General features: G+C 46.9%; 1 protein-coding gene across 6 annotated transcripts in view; it reads left to right on the top strand.

Moving 5' to 3' along the window:
- Positions 1-22,254, top strand: part of aass (aminoadipate-semialdehyde synthase) — a 97,539-nt gene that overhangs the window by 9,734 nt on the left and 65,551 nt on the right. For 4 of the 6 annotated variants that reach the window (XM_078220137.1, XM_078220136.1, XM_078220139.1 and 1 more), the window contains 6 exons: positions 2,337-2,566; positions 6,551-6,727; positions 9,307-9,391; positions 9,640-9,707; positions 14,218-14,364; positions 17,971-18,049. In XM_078220137.1, the coding sequence (XP_078076263.1) occupies positions 2,345-2,566; positions 6,551-6,727; positions 9,307-9,391; positions 9,640-9,707; positions 14,218-14,364; positions 17,971-18,049 (778 nt within the window). In that variant the 5' untranslated portion in view covers positions 2,337-2,344. Of the gene's footprint in view, positions 1-2,336; positions 2,567-6,550; positions 6,728-9,306; positions 9,392-9,639; positions 9,708-14,217; positions 14,365-17,970; positions 18,050-22,254 lie in introns of those variants that run through there. The other 2 variants (XM_078220142.1, XM_078220140.1) reach the window with 2 other exon arrangements.

The raw sequence follows: 22,254 nt of genomic DNA, 5'->3' as shown, positions 1-22,254 counted from the left end.
TACACTTGAGATGTAGATATACATAACATTCCACAATTTATATTGGAGGAAATAATCATCAGTGCATGAAAACTCAACTGAGAAATCCAAATTCCTTCCCCAATGGATTTTGAACTTTGCATTAAAATGGTGCACTTTGGTAAACTTACCCCATTTGTACTTCACAGTTAGTGTAGTTTTAATTTTAAATGAGAAGAGTAAAACAGATCACTGTTTATCAGTGTTAAGCATTCAAACACTGTCAGTGTCCCATATCCAAACAGTTCATAGTGACACTCCATCTCATCCAGACCAATTTCATTGAGACACTGCAATCCCAAAAGATAGCCACTCTTTTCAGACACTTTTCTCGCTAGTTCATGCTGATACTCCTCTTCTTTGTCTTCATGAATTCAACATAGCATTCTTCTCCCTTTGAACCCCGGTAACTGGTATCTTAATCCACTTTCCCAATTCAAGCTGGCGTCCTTTCCCATGTCCCTCATCATTTCCAAGTTTGTGCTGCTGCTTTCCTGCTCCTCTTCAAATGTTAAGAAGACTCTTTCCCCGCTCGCCTCCTGAGTTTAAATCCAACCCACCAAAGTGAATTAAAAATGTTTTTCCTTTCTTGCTAATTAGTGCAAAATGAATTTGGCTTTCACACCCTAGTTCCGATGGCTACGTACCCATAGCACAAACTCGCATTGCTCTGGCCATCCCAATGAGGCAACCAAGAACATGTGGCATATAAAATCAAGCCGCTCAGAGGCTATTAGGCCCATCATGCCAGTGTTAGATCTCTGAAAACTTATCCAATTTGTCTTATCTTCATGCCCTTCTCTCAAAACGCTGTCAATCTTTGCATTCCAAGTATACATCCAATTCCCTTTCAAGGGCTAATATGACTCAATCTTCCACCACGCTTTTAAGGTCAATCATTCCAGGAAATGTCATACTAGTGCAAACCAAAGGTGCAGATCATGGCAGTGCTTGGGGTACAGTAGTGGGAGATTTGTGTTGTATTTAAGGTGACTTGACCATTGATTAATCTTTGAGGAATGCTTAACACTGATATTTAGAGTAAAAAATGTTTTAAAAATTGTCTTTATTTGTCTGCATCCCATCTAACCCAGTACACAAATCCTTGTTTTTATATATCTGCAGGCTCTCCTGTACATGCATCATTTTACAGAGGCAAAGAATGAGTATAGAAAATGATATTTGTAAGGTTGTGGACTTGACATCACGTGCAGCTGTAACAATTTATATTGCGCAAGGTTTATTTGGAAACCTTAGAGCAAGCTTGTCCAATCTTTTTGCTTTGGGGCACTTTTGCATATTTTTCTCACTCAAGAGGCTGACGAGCAAATGTCAGAAAAATAAGGTGTGGCACACAAATAAACTGGATTTTAAAAATTGATAAGTATTTAAGAAAAGAAACAAGTCCCACCATTGCTTGGCTCACTGGACTCCAGTCCCACTTCACCTGTGCTTCCCTCTGTCCAATAGTCCTCAACACACTCACCAATGCCAGGGTTCACTGCTCCTCCAATCAGAGCCTGTTTCTCTCCCTCGATTGCTGCTGATAGGCCATCAGCAGCAAACGTGGGAGAGAAATAGCCTGTGATTGGAGGAGCAGCTCCATGCAGAATCCTCCATGAAAACTCACCTCTCCTTGACAGGAATTTTGAAAACTAACTCTGGGGCCATGGAGCGGGATTTCACGGGCTGGGTGTGACCCTTGGGCTGTACGTTAACAAGCCTACCTTAGAGGCTTTGGATAATTATTAGGTTTCTGTCCATGTTCAGGCCATGTTGTTCATTGCCTCTGCAGTGTCTTCATGATATTTTATGGTGACTGTTACATATTACCACAACATTTCTGCTGTAATGGCATTGCATGCCATTGGGTAGAGACAGGAAATAGGGTGATTGCACTGAAAGGATTGCATCACATGAGCCATCAAGAAAAATGCTGCTCCACTCCACTCCATGGAATCCCTATCCCACTATTTTTGACAAGGGTCCCCAAGACTATGTCGTTATCAAAAAACGCAAGTGTATCAAAATTTGCAAAGGAATGTGTCTGAATATTTGTACAGACTCACTGGAAATGCCAATGTTTGTACGGGTCATTGGGAATATTTGGAGAGTGTTCTCTCACAGCTAAATTTGAAAACCATTGCTGGATATGGTAATCACCAAAATGTTGTTTTGCCTTTCAAAGCAGAATGCTACTGAGACCAGGGTGGTTTGGACTTGCTTATTGAATATTTATGCCATGGCTCCTTTTGCTTGGTGTCTAGTGGATCTGTCCTAAAATGGATGTGGATTGCTCTCTACCTTTGTATAAACAGGTTTGACCATGTTTTGGTTGTTGAAACATAAAAGCAGAGCGATAAGCTGCTGCCTCAGGTGTGGCCACCCTCGATACCAGCACCACAAAGCTGTCTTAGCATTGCGGAGGGAGGATATAAACGCCTGGGAGAGACGAGCACCATTGGCCCCAAAACACATCAAAGAGGTGACCAGCGCAGGCTACAAGGTCCTGGTGCAACCATCCAACAGAAGAGCCATCCATGAAAAGGTAATTCTGAACTTTTCATTGGCCGGAATGTGACTCTGCCCGGGCCTAGTTCTGTTTTACTTCTGTTTTCTACAATCACGCTGAAGTTTTTAAGTCTGCCTTTCGAATTTTTGGTGAAGCAATTTTATTTCCGTAAAATAGAACTTTCTAAAGTCTCATGACACATTTTTAAAGGAAAAAGAATATAAGAAACTGTAATATCTGTCAGTGTCTCTGTGTTTTGATGGCCAGGCTAATCCGTTATGAGGAACTAACTCTCCACTCAGAACAGATTTCTCAACTGGTTCTCCAGATTTCTTCATTATTCTGGCAGCAATGCAATAACTTGTTTCTCTTTCCAGTTTCCTTTCACTTTTGGTAATCCGTTTTGCTCATGAGTGCTACCGATTACGTGGAAGAGAAAATCTTTCATGGGAGCTCCAAGGCCTCCATCCTGAGTTGGAATATTTTTCTCTCAATGTTCTAATTCCTTATTTCAGTTCCATTGTTCTGAACATTACATTGGTGGAATGATTTTAGTAGTGGATGTTCATGAAATTATTTCTCTTCAAACAAGTATATTAAGGTCTAACATGGAGCAAAGTCACAAATGTAAATAATGAACAAGCTTTTGCCACAGCTACATTGTGACTAAAATCCCAAGTTTTCAAAGATTATTTTGGTTTCCAGTCAATCTTTTTTGTTACTATGCAACTAAAAGTGATGACATCTCTTGGCTTATTTTCTCTACCATCCTATTTAATTTTCTTTTCCCCTTTCCAAAAGGTCCTCCTTTTTTAAAATGGGGTTAACACCTCTAGTGAAACAGCAGAGCCAAGATTGCACAGGGGCGGCACGGTGACACAGTGGTTAGCACTGCTGCATCACAGCACCAGGGGCCCGGGTTCAATTCCCGGCTTGGGTCACTGTCTGTGTGGAGTTCACACATTCTCCCCATGTCTGCGTGGGTTTCTGCCAGGTGCTCCGGTTTCCTCCCACAGTCCAAAGATGTGCGAGTGGATTGGCCATGATAAATTCTTCATTGGTGTCAGATGGATTAGCAGAGTGGGTGTATGGGGTTACATGGATAGGACCTGGGTGGGATCGTTGTCGGTGTAGACTCGATGGGCCGAATGGCCTCCTTCTGCACTGTAGGGATTCTATGATTCTATATCAACACATAGGGGGTTGAATTTTCACATTGAGGTACAATCAGCAATCCTGGTGTATTCTCAAAATGAAAAAAATGAACATTTTGAAAAATGTTTCATTTGCACAGCACAATCTGTTCTGAACCAGTGCAAATAGGGCAATGTTTTAAAACAGAATTTATCTTAAATATTTGAAGGAATTTTTTTGTTGAAACAAAATCTTTTTAAGGTTTGGAACTTGGTGCAGTGTAAATGATACAGCTAAAAATGGACATAATACAAAAATAATTTTTAATCAACGTTAATCCATCACCCATGGGTAACCCAATTTTAAATGACTGAAATTCATTTGTAACAAATATATCTTGCAATCTAATTATATTCATGAAGTGCCCCTTTCTTAATAAATTAAGTGAAAATCAAGTTTAAAAGCTTTTAAAATTTGCCTTTTTCGATCTCAAAAGTGGCCAAAAGAAAGCTAGTTTAATTTTTAAAGGTTTGTTGAAAGTTTGCAAATGAACGCTCCCATTGGTGATTAGTTCATCCTGGAGTGCAGCTAGTTTTGTCGGCAGGGCCGACTTTCATGTGTGAAGTTTATAAAAGTAGCGCAAAACATTGCAGGTGTGCTGAACTCAAATTGTGATACTCAGCACTGGTTAGGCCAGTCAGCTGGATTTCACAATAACACCCTTGGTTGAATAGAAGCCCTAAGGTGGAATTTTCCCATAATTTGTCAGTGTGTCAGGCTCTGACTGAAACCCGATGTGCATCTCTCCAGATGCACTGCCGAGTTTACAGAACAGATCTTGAGCCACTCTGACAAAAAAAAATAAGGAGGCCTGATTAGCACCGGCAAGTCCAGTTCCATAGAGATTGGGACGCCAATTTTGAAGGGCGTCTAGATCACTGCGGTAAAACTCCCCCAAGCCTCCCCTGCCAACTCCCACCCAGCACTGCGAAGTTTCAGGGGCTCTCCCCTCTCTCCCATGACACAGTTATCGGGGTTCACCCCTCTCCTCCCTCACAACCACTGTAGCACCAGTGTTCCCACTTCACTGCTTGCTCCTCCCCATTGCTGCCAGTTATTCCCCTTCAAAGGTCTCGCCACTCCTCTCCTCCACACATTACAGGACCCCCCCCCCACCCTCTCCACTTGGTTCCCCAGAGCATCTGCCCTTGGCACCACAACCTGGCAATGCCAAACTGTGCCAGGACACTGCCTGGGCATGTCTCTCTGCTCCAGGGGTAATGCTTACCAGGGTGCTTCCGGCAGGATCCCCTCGACTCTTTGACATCACATCGGCAAGGTTTGAATATTCAGTGAGGGGGGAATCATGTGACGAGTCTGACCTTTAATAATATTCAAATTCATTAAATTGTATTTAAATGAGGCATGCTATGTCACTGCGAGGGGCGGGGAAAATGGGAAACCAGATCTTGCTGGCGAAAATCTCATTTCCTGACTCTCTCTGAATTTTGTTCCCACGTTGCCATTCTCGGTGATGGCGAATGTGAGTGCAAAATCACCCTCTAAAATGTGAAATGTCTGTTCACTAATATCAGTTATTTTTAACCTTGCACAATTAGCACCAATTGTCAAATGGTACTGGGGACTTGCTCACCTCTACCATATTGTCTTGCTGAGGCTCAGTGCGTGTGAAACTCAGGCCGCGATTCTCCCATCGCGACCCACAACCTTTCTGACGGGCCGTGGTGGGAGCTGCGCATCGCCGGCCTTGTACGGGAATTTGCGCATGCGTCGGGAACGCATGCGCATCTCCCAGAGCCGGCGAACAGCCACCAGTCAGACCACGCTGGAAACCGGCGGGAAGGCAGGTAAGTCATTTGGATCTGTTTTAAATGTATTTTAAATATGTTTAGCAGTTCATTATCAGGAACTTGCCGGTCCCGATTGAATCCCCCACCCCGCCAGGAGTACTTCATTCCGGCAGGGTTCAGACTAGCTCCCCATGTTCGCGAACTAGCGGGAGACCCCACCGGAATGAAGGGGGGGCAATCGGGGCCACCCAGGGGGCCGGGCGGTGGCGGGGATGGTGCCCCCTGGGCATGGGCACCCTGGCAGTGCCAAAGAGGCAAAGTGCCCATGCCCAGGGGCATTGGGCAGTGCCAAGAGGGAGGGGCCTATTGCGGACAAGGCTTAGGAGCAATTGGTGGAGGTGGGAGGTCTCGCTGCCAGTCTGCAGACAGGATCGGTCTGGGATGGAGGGAGGGCAGCGATTAGGGCAGGCTGGGGGGGGGGGGGGGGTTGGTCTGCCAGGGTGTGGGAGGGCTTGCCTCCCGGAGGGGGGGGGGGACTGACCCCGGGCGGGGGGGGCAGTGGGGGGAGGGTCTGCCGGGGTGAGGGGGTTGGGGGGATCATCACTGCTGGGGGGGGGGGGGGGGGGGTGGGTGGTGGGTTGTTGGGCTGTGCATCGGGGCGCTCCGCGAGGGGAGGGGGTGGGGGTCAGTTCTGGCCCAGGAATTGTTGTGGGGGCCGCGATTGGGCTGTGGGGGAGGCTGGAAGGGCGGCACTGCGGTGGTCCCGGGCTGGCCAGTGATTGAGCCGGCCAGCAAACGGGGAGACTGACAGATCGGGGCCACTGCGCATGCGCAGAGTTCCAGAACTGTCAGACTCTGATACGAATAGGCCCTGCCCACCTGTGTTTTTAATAAGATTCACGACTGGGACCTCTGCAGTGCACAGAGTGCGGAGATTCGGGTGAGAAGCTGAACTGACAAAACATTCGGGATTTAGAACAGTTTTCCCGCCAATTCAGCACTTTTGGGAAAATCGCGGCCTCAGTTACCAAAGAGGAGACCATTTTGTTCATCTTTATAACATCTCCATTTTTAGGATTATCGGCATGCGGGGGCTATAATCCAGGAAGACATCTCCGAGGCCTCTTTAATTATTGGGGTGAAAAGCCCTCCAGTGGAGAAGCTGATACCGAGGAAGACCTATGCCTTCTTTTCGCATACCATCAAAGCCCAAGAGGCAAACATGCCACTTCTGGATGCTGTCGTTGAAAAGGTACAGTGGAAGCGTAGGATTTTTGTTGACAGCTTTTTACAGTCTGGTTCCTCTGAATTTGATGTGGCGACCTTTACAAATATGTGCAGAGAAAGCAAAGGTAGAAAGGTAACACCCCTCATAGCTGCAAGAGGCCTCTTTGTTTGAACATTTTTCATATCTTTATAATTATTGACAAAGTGAGTTCAATCAGGTGTTTTAGCGCACACTGAGTGTGTTGCCTTCTGGATAAATGGAAATTATTTTCCTAAAACAGGGTCAGAAATCAGATCGATACCCCTTAGATAAGTACAGGGGCAGTTTGCCAGCACAATTCCACCTGGGGGCCATTTTCCCAGGGGCGATCGGAGGGGGTAGAAAGGTAATGCGCACTTGCAAGTGGCGGGTAACAAAATAAGTCAATTGGCTTTAATTGACCATTGAACAACTGGAAATGTTCTGTCAGTCTGTGGCCCCCTCACCCCACACTAACACCCCGCTCCCACTTTTCCCCTCCCAAAACATTTGGACCTGCAGGCCCCTGAAGCTGACCTCTTCGTATCAGAGCAACACCATGTAGGCAGGCCTTGAAGTCTAACCCGCCTCTCTGCCTATAACTGCAGCCAGTTATAGGCAGAGAGACAGTGGGAAATGGACACACGCACATCCTCGAGACAGGTTGCTACTCCATGGGGGGTATTGTGGCTTTTTTTTAATGTAAAAGTTGCAGAGGAGGCACCTCAAAACAGAGGCATTTCTGACTGGCTCCCTGCAATGGCAGGCTTCAAGTCCTCTTACTTGCCCGCCAGCTTCAAGAGCCTCAGGACGGTGAGTCCATTCTCTAGCCACTAATCCACCGATTTGCGGAAAGTCACTGCCAGATGACCGTTCTCTACGCAGTGCAGGATCTCGATCCCCATTTAACCCTGGTGTCAGGATTCCAACCCAACACCAAAAGTCCTCCTCCTTAAATTTGCTTGACATTGTATTGTTTTACAGAAGTTTTTTTTTGATACAAATGATTTTTGTTATTGCTCATCTCAAATCTTATAAAGCAAGATTGTCAATTCTTCCCAGTACTATGAGAAATCAACACACTCCAAAATTCTGTCTGTTTTCCTAAATAATACTCTTATACTGAGAAACTAAAAACACCAATACAATTCATTGTGCCTTCTGTATGAGAGACTGCCTGATTGGAGGCCAGTGGGATTCGATTAAATGAATAAAACTCTGAACTGTGTTGGCACTCAAGAATATAACCAGAGCCAGTGAACAAAATTCTCCAAAGATAAACTCCCTCCCCAACACCATAATAAACAGAAGAGATCAGTTAACAGAGTAATACAAATATACTTTACTCTATAAGTATTGTGTATTTTAGATATTGCAGCAGAAATGTTTGCATTGGGTAAGTTCATGCAATATCCCCATGCGGCTTTCAAAAGACAAATGTGAATGTTGGGAATCCAACATTAAAAAAATACAGATCCCCTTTCAAATATTGATCAATCTGCTGTGCACTGCCAGCGTTTCCTGTTTTTACTTTAATATTGTCAGTGGTTTCCCTGTTTTTGAGACATTGCGATAGTGTAGTGTTGTAAAGTAGGCCTGAGGCGAGCTCTCTTTTGTCGCTTTTAGAGAAGATCTTCTGATTTTCTGTATAAACCCTGGTTAATTAAATACATAGGGCTGGATTTTCCGTCTGTGCTTGCCCCAAAACCGGAAAATCCCGCCCGAGGTCAACGGACATTTGCACGGTCTACCCCCCACCCTTCTGGTTTCCATGGCAGATAGGACGGGAAAGTTCCCCCCAATAGAGTCATAGAGTCAGATAAATGCCCATCGAGTCACCACTGACAATATCTACCACGAAAGCTGCGCTCATCCCATTTTCCTGCACTTGTCCCATATCCTTGAATATTATGATATTTCAAGTGTTCATCCAAATATTTTTAAAAGTTTGTAAGGTTTCCAGCCTCAACTACCTTCCCAGGCCGTGCATTCCAGATACCACAACCCTCTGAGGGGAAAAGTTGGAAATTCTGTTTTACTGAGACCGTGGCCCAGAATTTCCCTCTCGGGTCGAGTGCACAGAGACGGGAGAATTCTCAAGAACTCCCGAGAGCCAAAACTGGGCCCTTAAATGCAAGTTGATACTCTGATACTGATAACTCTGTTTAATCACTGCATCAATAGAAATACAATCAGGGAAATGGTACTCCTACAAAAACCCATGAAGTTATATTAAAAGCAAAATACTGTGGATGCTGGAATCTGAAACAAAATCACAGCATGTCCGACCGCATCTGTGGAGAGAGAATAGAGCCAACGTTTCGAGTCTCGATGACCCTTCATGTGAGCTAAGAGCAAAGAGAATCAGCAGAAATTTATACTGTGTTGGAGGGGGGGGGGGGGGGGGGGGGGGTTGCGGGGAGGTGGAATGGGACAAAGGGAATGTAAATGAGGACACAGAAGTCTGAGAAGGTGCTAAGAGTGTCTATTAAATGCTCAGAATGCGGGAATGCCAGAACAGAGATACAGATTGTTAAAGGACTGCCTGAATTTATATTGCTTTTTGTATGCACTTTAACTTGCAGGAAATCCGCCTCATTGATTATGAAAAGATGGTCGACACCAAAGGGACCAGGGTTGTGGCATTTGGCCAGTGGGCTGGGGTAGCAGGTACTTGTTTCCCGGTTTGTAACCTTTTCCATAATACAAAACCAAAAGAGAAAATGCTGGAAAATCTCAGCAGGTCAAAGGGTCATCTGGAATCGAAACGTCAGCTCTTTCCTCACCTTACAGATGCTGCCAGACCTGCTGAGATTTTCCAGAATTTTTCCTCTTGGTTTGTAACCTTTTCCACTTGGAACAGACCATTGTGACCTGAACAATACTTCCTAATTGTTTCTTTCTGCTGTTTGTAACAGGAATGATCAACATCTTACATGGTTTGGGACTGCGCTTCCTTGCCCTCGGCCACCACACTCCCTTCATGGTAAGGGGTCTTCTGTTTTTCCAGCCTTTGTGTATTATTGTGTTCCTGGGTTTGTTGAGGATGTAACAGGCACAGTGGATGAAGGGGAAGGAGTAGATGTAGTGTATTTGGATTTCCAAAAGGCATTCGATAAGATGCCAGATGAAACATTACTGCAGAAGAATAGAGTTCCTGGTGTTAGGGGTGATATATTCACATTGATCAATGATTAGCTAACTAGCAGGAAACAAAGATAAATGGGTCAATTGTAGCTTTACAAATTGTAACTAATGAATTGCGGTAAGGATCAGTGCTGGGGCCTCAACTATTTACATTATTTATTAATGACTTGGATGAGGGGACTGATTGTGTTGTGGCCAAATTTGCTGATGATAGGAAGGGAAGGAAGTTGTGGGTTTGCAAAGGGATCTATATAGGTTAAGTGAGCTGACAATAAACTGGCTGGTGGAGTAAAATGAGGTTGTCTAGTTTGTGAGAAAGAATAGAAAAACAGGTTATTAAGAACAAAGAATAGTACAACACAGGAACACGCCCTTCGGCCCGCCAAGGCTGCGCTGACACATTACGCCTTTCTAAACTAAAGACCCATATCCCTCTATTCCCTGCCTATTCATGTATTTGTCAAGATGCCTCTTAAACATTGCTATTGTATCTGCTTCTACCATCTCCTTTGGCAGCGCATTCCAGTCACTTACCACCCTCTGTAAAAAGCTTGCCTCTCACATCTCCTTTAAACTTTCCCTCTTTTACCTTAAAAGTATGTCACCTCGTAATTGCTATTTCTACGCTGGGAGAAAGATTCCGACTATCCATTCTATCCATGCATCTCATAATCTTGTAAACTTCTATAAGGTGGTCCCTCAGCCTCCGATGTTCAAGTGAAAAACGTGGAAAGCAAGTGAAAAGTTTGTCCAATCTCTTCTCATATCTAATTCCCTCCAAACCAGGCAACTTCCCAGTAAACCTTTTCTATACCCTCTCCAAGGCTCCACAACCTTCTGGTAGTGCTGCAACCAGAACTGTACGCAATATTCAAAATGTGGCCTGACTAAAGTTCTATACAGCTGCAACATGACTTGCCAATTTTTATACTCTATGCCCCAACCGATAAAGGCAAGCATGCCATACACCTTCTTGACCACCTTATCCACTTGTGATGTCATTTTCAGGAAACTATGGACCTGTACGCCCAGATCCCTCTGTATGTTACTTCCAAGGGTTCTGCCATTTACTGTATACTTCCTCCTGCATTTGACTTTCCAAAATGCATCATCTCGCATTTGTTTGGATTAAATTCCATCTGTTACTTCTCTGCCCAAGTGTCCAGCCTATCAATATCCTACTGTATCCTCTGGCAATCCTCCTTGCTATCTGCAGCTCCCCCTACTTTTGTGTCACCCGCACACTAACTAGTAAGACCACCTACATTCTCCTCCAGATCATTTTTATAAATTATAAACAACAGGGATCCCAGCACTGATCCCTGTGGAACACCACTGGTCACAGATTTCCCGTCAGAAAAACACCCATCTACCACTACTGCCTGTTTTCTATGATCAAGCCAATTCTGTATTCGTCTTACCAGTTCACCACGAATCCCATGTGACATCACCTTCTGTATCAACCTGCCATGAGGGACCTTGTCAAAGGCCTTGCTAAAGTCCAGCTAGACAACATCCACCACCCTGCCCTCATCAATCATCTTTGTCATTCCTTAAAACAATCAATCAAGTTTGTGAGACACAACCTCCCCGCACAAAGCCATGCTGCCTATCACTAATAAGCCCATATTTTTTCAAATGTGAGTAAATCCTTGCCTTAAGAATCTTCTCCAATAATTTCTCCACCACTAGCGTAAGGTCACCGGCCTGTAATTTCCTGGATTATCCCTGTTGCCCTTCTTAAACAAAGGAACAACATTGGCTGTTCTCCAATCCTCTGGGAACTCTCCTGTAACTAAAGCGGATACAAAGATTTTGTACAAGGCTTCAGCAATCATCTCCCTCAGTATTCTGGGATAGATCCCGGGGACTTGTCTATCTTAATGCGTTTCAAAACACCCAAAACCTTTTTTTGAACGACAAGCCCTAGAATATCAACATACCCCTCTCTAGACTCACCATCCACCATGTCCTTCTCCTTTGTGAATACCAGTGCAAAGTATCCATTAAGGACCTCACCCACTTTCTCTGACCCCATGCATAAATTCCCTCCTTTGAGTGGTCCTACCCTGTCCCCAGCCACCCTCTTGCTCCTTCTATATGTGTAAAATACCTTGGAGTTTTCCATAATCCTGTTTGCCAAGGACAGTTTATAGCCCCTTTTTAGACTCCTAACTCTTTGTTCAAGTTCTTTCCTGCTTTGTCTGGGCTCTGTCTTCAGTTTCCTAAACCTTCCGTATGCCTCCCTTTTCTTTTTGACTAAGCTCACAATTTCTCTTGTCATCCAGGGTTCCCGAATGTTGCCATCCTTATCCTTCATTTTCACAGGGACATGCTGGTCCTAAACTCTAATCAACTGGCCTTTAAAAGATTCCCGCATGTAGGTGCAGCAAGCAATTTGGAAGTCAAATAGCACGGTGGCTTTATTGCATGGGGATGGAGTATAAAAGTAGGGAAGTCTTGCTACAACTGTACAGGGCATTGATGAGACCACATCTTGTGTAGTGTCTCCTTACTTAAAGAAGGACATACTTATTTTGGAAAGAGTTCAGATGAAGTTCACTAGTCTGATTCCTGGGGAAGAGGTTGTTTTATGAGGAAAGGTTGGGCATATTAGGCCTATACTCATCAGAGTTTAGGAGAGTTGATCTGATTGAAACATAAAGGACGGGATCTTACCGGCTCACCATGCCGATTGATCATTGTGGGGAGCTGGGAAGATAGGACGAGAGGTGGAAAATTGGGTTCACGTCCGATTTCTTGTGCCCCCCCCCCCCTGCTTCCCCACCACCGCCCTCAGTGCAGTTTACAACAGGTTCACACAGATGTGAACCTGTCATGGGAGTCTCCCCAGGAGTGCAAAGGTAATTATAGCCCCTGGGAGAGAGGGACAAGGCCATTCAGTGGCCTGACAAATGCCCCCTGGCACTGCCCTTTGCACAAGTTAGCATGGCCAGTTTGGCACAATGTCAACAATGTCAGCCTGCGCCAACCTGGCAGAGCCAACCTGGCAATGTCAGCCTGTGCCAAGGGGTGGCCCCAGTGGATGCCTCATGGGGGAGGTGGGGGTGGTGGAATTCATTTAGATATGGTGGTCAGATGCGGACAGAGGTGCTAGGAATATCAGCGAATGCCGATCGGTGGAGGTGGATGCCGCTCAGACTGTTGGGGGAGGTGGGCTGGGGGGGGGTGGGGCGTGCGATGATCGGGGGGAGCGGTTAGAGAGAGAAGTGCCAACTTCAGTCGTGGGTGGGGAGGTGAACCCCTGAGTCCTCTGTGGTGGCTGGAGGGGTGGTTTATTCAGGTTATGTTTGGGGTGCCCTATAAAGATGGAGCCCTGATCTCCATGCAGCTGGGTTTTGTCAGTGTGTTGAGGCCCTGCCCCCACCGTATGATGGCATGTAACACGCCCCCCTTGATTTTTTTGCCAGTGTCACAAGATCTGGAGAGAAAACCGGCCTGTTTCTCTGAAGAAAAACAGATCGGTTTTCTCACCGAAAACAACACTCTGCCACCTTTTGGTAAGATTTAGCCCAATATTCCAGGTGTGATAGCAAGACATTCCTGCTCCTGTACTTGAATCCTCTCACTATGAAGAACAACATACCATTTGCCTTCTTTACCTCCTGCTGCACTTGCATGTGTGCCTTCAGTGACTTGTGTATGAGGATACCCAGGCCTCGTTGCACATTCCCCTCTCAATCTATAGCCATTCAGATAATAATGTGCCTTCCCGTTTTTGGTACCAAAGTGGATATCCTCACACTAAATCCATGTCATACTGCATCTTGTCTTGCATTTGCCCACTCACTCAACTGGTCCAAATCACACTGAAGCATTTCTGCATCCTCCTCACAGCTCACCCTGCCCCCAGCTTTGTGTCATCTGCAGATTTGGAGATTATTTCCCTTATCTAAATCATTAATATATATTAATACTTAGACCTTTGATGGTCGGATTCTGGCTGAGAAATTTTCAAACTCTTCACCAAAAGACCAAACCTTGCAGCCACCCCATCTATTAAAATAGATCCATGATAAATATTTGTGAAGTAAAATATCTTTTAAGCTCATTGAGTGAGTTTATGTGCGTGGCTGGGATTTTGTCAGAGATTCTCCCGGTCTGTCACTGTACCTTTATTGGAGGTGTGATGAAGCCTCTGTTTTATGAAGTGTGTGAGGGATGGGGTTGCGGGGAGGTGGCTCCAGGGAAGTTCCCCAGTAATGGGTATTTTGGGAAGCTCCTCCAGTGAATCCAGTCACGGAGCGACCAGCTCTGAGTTGGAGCCAGCTGGTGAGCTGCTGTGTGAATTGGCATTGATGTATTCAGCCGATGCTTTCTGTTTCCAGCACATTGGCATGGCCCACAATTACAGAAACAGTGCCCAGGCGGTGCAAGCTGTGCGGGACTGCGGCTACGAGATCTCCTTAGGTTTGATGCCGAAGTCCATTGGACCAGTTACGTTTGTGTTCACAGGCACTGGTAATGTCTCCAAGGTGAGTTGCATTCATTTGTTTCGGTTTCAGGGGAAAGCTTGTAACATTTTGATCAAATCTGTAGAGATTAGGCACCCAGAAATCTCCAAATTTGCCTGGTTTCTGACGCAAACTATGGCTTGGGTGCAATGTCATAGTGTGAATGCTCAGTCTTCTCCTGTCAGCTTCCTCTTCACAACTTCAATAATAGTGCTAACTAATTACTTTTAATGTCTATCTAATATCCTTTCAAGTATTGGTTGTTTATTTTAGAATCTCTACAGTGCAGAAGCAGTCCATTTCGCCCATCGAATCTGCACCGACTCTCCGAAGGAGCCAAACCCTTTCCCCGTAACCCCATGTATGAACTCCCCAGTCCCCCTATCTGCATATCTTTGGACACTAAGGGGCAATTTAGCATGGCCAATCCACCTAACCTGCACATATTTGGACACTAAGAGGCAATTTAGCATTGCCAATCATAGAATCCTGCAGAGCAGAAGGAGGCCATTTGGCCCATCGAGTCTGCACCGAACACAATCCCACCCAGGCCCTATCCCCATAACCCCATGCATTTACCCTAGCTAGTCCCCCAGACAGTAAGGAGCAACTTAGCATGGCCAATCCAGCTAACCTGCACATCTTCGGACTGTGGGAGGAAACCGGAGCACCCGGAGGAAACCCACGCAGACATGGGGAGAATGTGCAAACTCCACACAGTCACCCAAAGCCAGGAGTTAACAAATTCAGAGAAGGGAAAGAAATGCACATGAATGAAAAGCTAAGCAGTGATGTTGGGCTGTTGGGTGTCACTCAAAATTGAAATGTATTTCTTTTCATGACTTCATGGGTGAAATAGACTCCTTAGGCAGATGGTGGAAGAGGTTAATATTAGTTCAATCAAATGGAAATCAGATAGTTTTTTTCTGCAACAAATATTTTGGGAATGGACATTTCCCAAATTATTCATAAAATGTCTCCAAAGAATTTATTTTCAGAAACAAAACAATTTGAAAAATCACATACTAAATACAGCATGCTTGGGAGGAGCAGTTGACTCTGAATCTGTGGTTCCCAAAGTTCTTTATCACTGGGTTTTTCTCACATCTGTCAGTTGTGGACTAATTGATGGAAAGTAATTGCTATAATTAGGCAACAACTCCATTATTACATTATGTGACTATCTGGATGGTAAAAAAGGTGAACTAGAGAAACCTTGGTTGCTTTTATCTGGCAATTCTGATGTTCCAATGTAATGTTGCACAAATACTTGATAGGGCGGCATGGTAGCACAATGGATAGCACTGCTATCTCACAGCGCCAGGGACCCGGGTTCAATCCCAGCCTTGGGCGACTGCCTGTTTGGAATTTGCACATTTTCCCCCTGTCTGCATGGGTTTCCTCTGGGTGCTCCAGTTTCCTCCCACAGCTCAAATATGTGCAGGTTGTGTGGATTAACGGCGTAAATACATGGATTACGGGGATAGGGCTTGGTTGGGATGGTCTGTCAGAGAGTCAATGCAGACTTGATGGGCTGAATGGCTTCCTTCTGCACTGTAGAGATTCTGTGAACTGAAGTTGCATTTGACTTCCAAGTCATTGACAGGAGGCTTAGTTTCAACTGAGTAACTCTTCTGACTTTTAAAAACTTCCTGACTTTAAAAGTCTCAAACTCTGATGAGGCAACAAATTTTGAATGTCAGTTTACTCCTGCCAACCAGCTGTTTTGTGCACTGGGTTGACACTGTCAGAGTAGAAGAAACAAATCTGTCATTGCCAATTTATGGATGGGTTTCATTTTCCCTGATCAGTGTTAAATATGCAGTGTTTTAATGAGCACAAGTTTGCTCTGACTCCCCAGTTTTGATTCTGAAGTCATCATTTCTAACTAATTGAGAACTATTGTACATCTCGATCTCTTGAGTCCTGTACACAGACAGAAAGACCACACCGCAGGGCAGCACGATGGCACAACGGTTACCCTGGCTGCCTCTCAGCGCCAGGGACCCGGGTTCAATTCTGGCCGCAGGTGATTGTCTGTATGGAGTTTGCACCTTCTCCCCGTATCTGTGTGGGTTTCCTCCGGATGCTACGATTTCTTCCAACACTCCAAAGATGTGCAGGTTAGGTTGATTGGCCATGCTAAATTGACCCTTATTGTCAGGGGATTAGCAGGGTAAACATGTGGGGTTACGGGGATTGTTGTTGGTGCAGGCTCGATGGGCCAAATGGCCTCCTTCTGCACTGTAGGGATTTTTTGATTTCTGATTTTTTCTGATGAAGGAACACTCGTGTTTAAATTCTCCCTTTCACACACACTGTCCAATAACTATCATCTTTATTGGCGATCAACAGACGGGAGAGGATGGACATTTCCCACTTGCATTGCTTTCAATTCGATGGGGATAGCGAGGAGAGGGGGAACTGGATTTTGCTGGGAGACGGAATGGAAAGTGAGTGGTCTGCCCGCTCTCGCCCCCATGTCTCAGCTTGGCCAATTACCTGCTGTCCTGTGAGGAACAGCTGATTAGAGGTGTGAAAGTGGGCGGGGGGGGGGTGGAATCTCTGTGTCCAACCAGACCCCCAGGTTGGGATGTCATTCGGGGGGGGTAATAGTTATGTTGTGAATGGTAAGGCAGTCACAGGCACAAAATTAAAGGCCCTATAGCCTCTTAACCCCTTCTTATGTCAGACTCAAACAGTGAATAAGTGGTGTCAAAAAGCATACAAATGCCGCCACCTTCAGCAGCAGACTGTGCTGCTACATGTAGTCATAGTAGGACGGTCTTTTATTCTGCCCTTGTGCTCTCCTCATAGCTGCTGTAAAGAATCCCAAACGTTTTCCTGTCCGTGCCTGAACAATGAAGCAGGCAATAACAAAGTGCAAATGATTGGGCGTTTAGCCAACCCTTTGGCCTTTTAATGAGTTATTTATAACTGACAGGATCAGGGGCTGGCTTGGTTACATCAGATTGCCAGCATGTCAGTGTCGTGCTGTATTTTATGTTCATGCGGAGGGGGCAGTCCCCTTCGTCCCACCACCACCACCACACATCCAGCCGGAGGAAATAAGGTGCGGGGGTGAAAAGGAGCTGGGAAAATGAGATGGGGGTGGGGAGGAGCTGAGGGAATTGGATAAGAGCCTGAAGGAGAAAAGATTGCAGGGCTGGAAGAAAAGAGCCAGGGACTGGGCTGGCTAAATTGCTCTTGCAGAGAGCAATGTACAGGCTCGATGGGCCAAATGGCCTCCTGGTGTGCTGTAACCATTCCATGATTCTAATCTTTAAAGGAACAGTTCAGTTCAGTGAAGGAGCCAAAGATTTGAATTCCCAATAGTTGTTTGCTGTGTTTAGCTAAACTACGTAACAAAGTTAACTTTGCATTGTGTTTACCAGAAAATATTCTACAAATCTTAGTCCATATTTCGCCAATGGTGTTTCTTGAAAGTCTTTCCAGTTTCTTGAAACCTCTTCTGTTTCTTACCTCAAGTTTTGATTTTAAATTTGGTGGCTGCCTATTTTAACATTATAAATACTATATAAACGTAAGAATTGGAAAATGGTCTGGGTGTATTTCACAAAAGAAATGAAACACACTTTGCGATGATAACTGCTGTTATCTTTCCAGGGAGCACAGGAAATATTCACTGAACTTCCTTGCGAATTTGTTGAACCACATGAGCTGAAGGGTGTTTTCCAGTCTGGAGGTATTTAACAGTTAAGATTGCTTCATTCAGTGTTTTAATATAATCTGATACGAGCGATATTTTGTATTCATGCAATGTCATGTTCACTGGCTGCACTCCATAGTGTTCAAAAGCTAGGAGTGTGAGCACTGTGTGTTATCTGTACTCGTGGGTGTAAACACTGTGTTCTCTGTACTTGTGGGTGTGAGCACTGTGCGTTGCCTGTACTCAAGGGAGTGTAAACACTGCATTGTCTATACTCGGGAGTGTAAACATTGTGTGTTGTCTGTACTCGGGAGGGTGAGCACTGTGGGCACGATTTTACCAACAATTTGCACCCGCTTTCGGGCACGATATCACGGTAAAGTCGGGTGTGAGGCCTTTATCACGATCTGCACCCGCGTCCGCGCAGATCGCCACTTTACCGAAACCCGCAAATGGCGGGGATCCGTTCCACGCCCAAATCGGGCGCAACGATGATTTAAATGCATTTGCATGCATTTAAATTGAATTAATGAACAGCCCGCCTAACTCTATCAGCATTTCCTCCTTTACCACCGCGTTTGACGATCCGGAACAGCGCTTTTATGAACCTGCTGAATAAAAGTCTGAGTCGGGCGCTCCAGCCTCTGAAGAGCGCGTTCAGAGCTTCCAATGGCTCTCTGACTCAGATCAGTGGTGGGGGGGGGGGGAGGAGGGAGGCGGGTCAGATCATTCTCTGGTGGGGGGGGGAGGAGGGGAGTGAGGCAAGTTCATTGTCGGGGTGGGGGGGGGAAGTGAGGCCAGATCGTTGTCTGGAGGGGAGGGAGTGGAGAGTGAGGCCAGAACGCCGTCTGGAGGGGTGGGGGGGAGTGAGCCAGATTGTTGTACGGTGGGGGGGGGGGGGGGGGAGGCGTGGGGAGTGAGGCCAGACCATTCTCTGTGGGGGGGGGGGGGGGGAGGGAGTGAGGCCAGATTGTTGTCTTGGGGTTGGGGGGGGGGAGGGAGCGAGGCCAGATCGTTATCTTGGGGGGGGGGGAGGGAGGCGGGTAAGATGTATCTCGGGGAAAGGGGGGCAGCTGGATCTCTGGTGGGGGGGCAGCTGGATCTCTGGTGGGGGGCAGATGTACCTTGGGGAGGGGGGGCAGTTGGATCTCTGGTGGGGGGGGCAGTTGGATCTCTGGTGGGGGGGCAGATGGATCTCTGGTGGGGGGGCAGATGGATCTCTGGTGGGGGGGGCAGATGGATCTCTGGTGGGGGGGCAGGGGGGTCCGCTGCCACTCTGCGGGTGATTGGTGGGGGGGAGGGGGGCAGGGGTGGCAATCAGTCTGGGTAGTGGGGGGGTGAATAACACACATATCACTGTCCCTCTTATCCACCACCCCCTGCTACCCAGACCGATTGCCACCCCTGCCCCCTCCCCCCCACCGATCGCCCGCAGAGTGGCAGCGGAACCCCCTGCGCCCTCCACACCCCCACCAGAGTTCCATCTCCCCCCCCCCCCCCCAAACCAGAGATCCATCTGTGCCCCACCTCCCACCCCGAAATACACCCTCGCTCCCGTTTGTCACTCCCGGGCCGCTTTCTCTGCTTTCTGTGGCTCGGGAGTAATCCGACATGGGCGCGCTTTTTCCAATTTTTTTCTAATTGCGCATGCGCAGTTCAGAGCTCCAATCGTTCCGGCAGTGCTAAGGCCCGCCCACAGCACGAATCGGACTGGAGATGGCTCAGAGCGTATGGGAGCGCCTGAAAGCGGATTTCTAAGTCGGATCTGTACTACGCCCAGATTCAGCACTTAGAATGAAAATGATAAAATCGGGCCCTGTGTGCTGTCTGTACTCGGGAGGGTGAGCACTGTGCATTGTCTGTACTCGGGAGTGTGAGCACTGTGTGTTGTCTGTACTCGGGAGTGTAAACACTGTGTGCTGTCTGTACTCGGGAGGGTGAGCACTGTGCATTGTCTGTACTCGGGAGTGTGAGCACTGTGTGTTGTCTGTACTCGGGAGTGTAAACACTGTGTTGTCTGTACTCGGGAGTGTAAACACTGTGTTGTCTGTGCTCAGGAGTGTAAACACTGTGCTGTCTGTACTCGGGAGTGTAAATGCTGTGGGCCCGATTTTACCAAACATTCGCGTTCGTTTTCGGGTGCAAAATCGCAGTAAAGTTGGGCGTCGGGCCTTTAACGCGATCTGCACCCGAATCCGAGCAGATCGCGGCTTTACTGACACCAGATTCGGGCACGGGTCCGGTCCGCGCCCGAATTGGGCGGCCCGACGATTTAAGTGCATTAGCATGCATTTAAATCGACTTAATGAACTGCGCGCCCAACTCTACCGCCAAATCCCATTTTACCGTCTTCTGGTCCATTCTGGATCCGCACTGTAAGCGACCTGCAGAATAAAAATCCGAAGCAGATTTCTATTCTGCAGGGGAACCTCCGAAGCCCATCCTCCTCGACCATCCTTCGCAGACCCCTCCGCTAACCACCCCGGCAGACCCCCCCGCCCCCCCCAGATCAGACCCCCCTGGGAGGCAGGGTCCCCTGGCAGACACCCCCCCCCCCCTCCCTCCCCGGGATCAGACCCTCCTGGGAGGCAGGCCCCCCTCGGCAGAGCACACCCCCAACCTTCCTCGATCGCTGGTCTCTCTCCACCATCCTTCCGACCTGCAGTCATTCGAGAGCCTGCAGCACCTTCCTGGCCTTCCGCTGGCGTCCGCCGGAGGAAGGGGGCGGGCTCAGATGGATCTCTGGTTGGGGGGGCGGGGGGGGGGAGGATGGACTTAGGAGAATCTTGCAAACTGAAAATAATGTAGCATCTTCTTTGTGCTGCCTAATTATCTATGGGAAAGGTAATTAAACTACAGTGTCCTAGTGAGTAATTAGTGACCTGTATAATACATTTGTGATCTGTTACTGGATTGTTGATGTCCCTGTAGCCATGAGCCAGGTGCTCAAATGTTCAGAGTCATGTGGTGAACTTGGAAGAATTGTCCCCGTGGTGGAACTTGGTTGGAAATAAGATTCAAGGCGATTACTAAATCTGGGAAATCAACCATAGTGAAAAGAAGTTTGTATTGGCAACTCTTCTCTCACATTCCATGGCAGATGTGCCCCTACTTATGAATGTGATTTGCATGGGCAACGTTGGGTGCAGCTAATCTGCCTCTGGAGCAGCCTTGGATCCTTTCTTTCATCTTGTTTTCATCTGAACATTGCACAGAATTAGAGGAATCCCCTTTGGAAGATAATATCAAAATTATAATCGCAGGAACTAAAAACCTGACAGTCAAAAATTTGGGAAAATATTTCAAAATATATATCCCCCCATCCATATTTTGCCGTACTGGAGCCGGCAAAAAGCGTATGGGCGCGCTGCAAAGAGGATTCCAGGCATTACACCCGGATCCGGCCCGTGGTCTCCAAATGGTAAAATCGGGCCCTCTGTGTTGTCTGTACTCGGGGGGTGTGAGCACTGTGCATTGTCCGTGCTCAGGAGTGTAAACACAGTGTTGTCTGTACTCGGGAGGGTGAGCACTGTGTGTTGTCTGTACTCGGGAGTGTAAACACTGTGTGTTGTCTGTACTCGGGAGTGTAAACACTGTTGTCTGTACTCGGGAGTGTGAACACTGTGTTGTCTGTACTCGGGAGGGTGAGCACTGTGCATTGTCTGTACTCGGGAGTGTAAACACTGTGTGTTGTCTGTACTCGGGAGTGTAAACACTGTTGTCTGTACTCGGGAGTGTGAACACTGTATTGTCTGTACTCGGGAGGGTGAGCACTGTGCATTGTCTGTACTCGGGAGTGTAAACACTGTGTGTTGTCTGTACTTGGGAGTGTAAACACTGTTGTCTGTACTCGGGAGGGTGAGCACTGTGCGTTGTCTGTATTCGGGAGTGTAAACACTGTTGTCTGTACTCGGGAGTGTAAACGCTGTGTTGTCTGTACTCGGGAGTGTAAACGCTGTGTTGTCTGTACTCGGGAGTGTAAACGCTGTGTTGTCTGTACTCGGGAGTGTAAACGCTGTGTTGTCTGTACTCGGGAGTGTAAACGCTGTGTTGTCTGTACTCGGGAGTGTAAACACTGTTGTCTGTACTCGGGAGGGTGAGCACTGTGTTGTCTGTACTCAGGAGGGTGAGCACTGCGCATTGTCTACTCGGGAGGGTGAGCACTGTGTGTTGTCTGTACTCGGGAGGGTGAGCACTGTGTTGTGTGTACTTGGGAGTGTAAGCACTGTGCATTGTCTACA

Source organism: Mustelus asterias, chromosome 9 (genome assembly GCF_964213995.1).
Source record: "Mustelus asterias chromosome 9, sMusAst1.hap1.1, whole genome shotgun sequence".
Classification (NCBI taxonomy): Eukaryota; Metazoa; Chordata; class Chondrichthyes; order Carcharhiniformes; family Triakidae; genus Mustelus; species Mustelus asterias.
This window is presented reverse-complemented; position numbering and strand designations above follow the sequence as displayed.